Source organism: Myotis davidii, unplaced genomic scaffold, assembly GCF_000327345.1.
Source record: "Myotis davidii unplaced genomic scaffold, ASM32734v1 scaffold238, whole genome shotgun sequence".
Lineage (NCBI taxonomy): Eukaryota > Metazoa > Chordata > Mammalia > Chiroptera > Vespertilionidae > Myotis > Myotis davidii.
Window position 1 is genome coordinate 3,966,607 of NW_006293779.1, and position 3,610 is coordinate 3,970,216.

Consider the following 3,610-nt stretch of genomic DNA (forward strand, 5'->3'; position numbering starts at 1 on the left):
GGCCGGCACTGGAGGACTATGTGTTACTGATGAACAGAGGGCCTGCCATAACGTATCCCAAGGTAACGCCATGGGAGTTAGGTGCATACTGGTTCCAGAAAGAGCAAAAGATCAGCACTGCCTACCTGATTCACCTACTTAAAGCACTTCTCAGGTGGTTCGGGTTCTTATTGTTCTCAGTCTATTAAAAAATCATGGATATGACTTTTTTTAAAGATATTTTTTATTGACTTCAGAGAGGGAGAGAGATAGAAACATCAATGATAGAATCATTGAATCTCTCGTCGTTGATTTGCCTCCCGCACGCCCCATACTGGGGAGCTGAGCCAGCAACCCGGGCATTGCCCTTGACTGGAATCAAACCCGGCACCCTTCAGTCCGCAGGCCCAGGCTCTATCCACTTAGCCAAACCGGCCAGGGTTATGGATATGACTTTTATGTTAATTATAGGAGGAAACAGCCAGATTTTAATTTGGGAGTCTCGATTCTCTAATCTGTAAAGTGAAAAGAATATCGATTTACTACATAGAGTTAAGTGAACTCACTAGGCACATAATAAGTACTTATATTTGTTCCCCATAATTCTAAGTTTGCAAGTTCAGCACTCAGCGTGTTGAACTCTTTTGGGGACAATTTTTTAGTATCGTTATGGTGATATTTTAATCATTTCATTTGATAAGGCATGTTACTAGAGGTATGTTATCAACTATAGATAAATTACTATGCTTTCCCTTTAGAAAAAGTTTTGTATTAACATAGTTAAAATTAAACACTAAAAATAAAAGGAATATCCTTTATGAATAAATTACCTAATTCAGTGATGGCGAACCTTTTGAGCTCGGCGTGTCAGCATTTTGAAAAACCCTCTGGTGCTGTGTCACATATAGAAATTTTTTGATATTTGCAACCATAGTAAAACAAAGACTTATATGTTGATATTTATATATTTAAATGCCATTTAACAAAGAAAAATCAACCAAAAAAATGAGTTCGCGTGTCACAGGTTCACCATCACTGACCTGGTTCCTAGAATCTTATACTAATCATCCATTGCTAGCGGTTTATTTCAGTCCTTAATTACAGTCACAGTCCTTGGGCAGGTTGTTCCTTTGTAACAACTCCTATTCCCAGATGCAGAGACACTCATTATTTATTCAGCAAATAATCACCTACCTTCTGTGTTCAGGGCACTACTTTAGAGAGGTAGAATGGTGAACCACAGTCCTTGCTCTTAATACAGACCTTACATCCTGGAGGGGGTGACAAAGAAAAAAACAAGTAAATGAAAGAATAAGAATTTCAGGTAGTGCTGAGTGTCATGAAGATACAGTAATATTGTATTGGGTGACGTGGGGGAAGAGAATTTTTTTATGTCTGGTGGTTAGAGAAGGTGTCCAAGGAGGTACATTATTTTAAAAATCCTCACCCCAGGATAGTTTTTCTATTGATCTTTTTACGATAGAGAGAGAGAAAAACATCCATGTGAGAGATACACATTGACTGGTTGCCTCCCACATGCACCCCGACCTGTCCAGGAATAACGACCTGGATCCAATTTGCAACCCGAAATCCGTTCCCTTGACCAGGACTCTAACTGCAACCCTTCGGTCCACAGGCTGACACTATAACCACCACTGAGCAAAACTGGCCAGGGCTCAAGGAGGTACAATTGATAAACGCAATTTAAGGAAAAGCCAGTCATGCAAAGAGGTAGGAGCCAAGGGCTCTTGCAAAGGGAAAAGTATTGCAGAATTCAATAGTTTTGTGTTAACTGCTGTTTTGTTCAAAGCTGTTTATACCTTGTGATTGTTTCCTTAAATTCCCCACTTTGTCTTTAAAGTAGGAGCTCCTTCCTATTGTATTTATTGTCTATAATTTCAGTATTATACCGCTTTATTAGCTAATTGATTCTTAAATCTCTTATTTCATCAAGTAAAATATAAACTCTTGCTAGGCAGGGCCAGGGTTTAATCCTTTTTTGTCACTTCTTTTCCAAGTCCAACATGATATTTGATAAGAGTAGGTGCCTAGTACATATTTATTGATTATTTGCTTAAATCATAGGATATAAGTATGATGCTGTTGATGATGAATATTAACCCAGGAGATACTGTTTTGGAAGCTGGCTCTGGCTCTGGTGGAATGAGCTTATTTTTATCCAAAGCAGGTAAGAGAGTTGGATAAGAGGAGCTGAATTTAGATAACAAAGAAAACATTTAATCCGTTCATAAACAAAGTTAGATAAAAATGTTTCAGAAAATATTCACACGACTTTGGGATATAAAGAATTCTCTTTAAAACCAAATGTAAGCAACTATATTTTTTTCCCATTTTGTACATTTTTCCAGTCACTCTCTTACCTTTGCTTTGCTTTCTCTTGCTCCTCTCATGCTTTTTAATGCTTCTACTTTAAAAAACCCCCAAAACTTAAGCTTTTTATTGGAGCATAACATAGCTACAGAAAAGTGCATGGAGCATAAGTGTATATCTCAGTGAATTTTTTTCTTTTTAATCCTCACCCGAGGGTATTTTTTCCATTGATTTTTAGAGAGAATGGAAGAGAGAGGAAAGACAGGATTGGTTGCCTCCTGTATGAGCCCTGATTAGGGCCCAGGTGGAGAGGAGCCTGCAACTAAGACATGTGCCCTTGACCAGAATCAAACTTGGGACCCGTTGGTCCACAGGCCGATGCTCTGTCTACTGAGCCAAACCAGCTAGGGCTCAGTGATTTTTTAAATAGTGGCCACCCACATGTAGTTATTACCCAGAGCAAGATAGGGAATGGTACTGCACCACAGAAGCCTCTCATGTTCCCTATCAGTCCTTATCCTCCCAAAAGATAACCACTATTCTGACTTTTATCATAATTGATTAGCGTTACCTGTTTTAAACCTCATATAAAAGGAATCACACAGTATGTACTCTTTTGAGCCTGGCTACTTTCATTCAACATTCTGTTTGTGAGATTCAGCCATTGCATATAGCATTAGTGCTTTCATTCTAGTTGCTATATAGTTACTCCATTTTATAAATAAATCACAATTTATCCATTCTACTCCTGGTGGGCATTTGAGATGAATATTATGAATGGTGCTGCTCTGAATATTCGTGTACTTGTTAATAATAGTGCCAGGTGAATTCTCAGTATGAGAGAATATAGAAGGAGGAGGCCTGTCAGTGCTGGGCTGACATACTGTTACAGGTAAAGGATTGTTGGTGTTCATAAATAAATCCTATATAATAAAAGCCTAATATGCTAAGTGTCTGGTCGTCCAGTCGGCCATTCAACCAATCAAAGCGTAATATGCTAATGATACGCTAAGGCCACTCAACCGCTCACTATGACATGCACTGACAACCAGGGGGCAGATGCTCAACACAGGAGCTGCCCCCTGGTGGTCAGTGCGCTCCCACAGGGGAAGTCCCGCTCAGCCAGAAGCCGGGCTCGTGGCTGGTGAGTGCAGCAGTGGTAGCGGGAGCCTCTCCTGCCTCTGCAGCAGCGCTAAGGGTGTCTGACTGACTGCTGTCAGTCGGACATCTCCCTGAGGGCTCCCGGACTGTGAGAGGGAACAAGCTGGGCTGAGAGACTCTCCCCCCCCCCCCCCCCCCC

At 40.6% G+C, this 3,610-nt stretch overlaps 1 protein-coding gene across 1 annotated transcript in view; it reads left to right on the forward strand.

Moving 5' to 3' along the window:
- Positions 1–3,610, forward strand: part of TRMT61B (tRNA methyltransferase 61B) — a gene marked incomplete at its 5' end in the record, with an annotated part of 12,076 nt that overhangs the window by 563 nt on the left and 7,903 nt on the right. Inside the window, 2 exon segments of the mRNA XM_015566425.1 lie at positions 1–62; positions 2,065–2,167. The exon segment at positions 1–62 is cut by the window's left edge and continues 31 nt beyond it. Of these exon segments, the coding sequence (XP_015421911.1) occupies positions 1–62; positions 2,065–2,167 (165 nt within the window).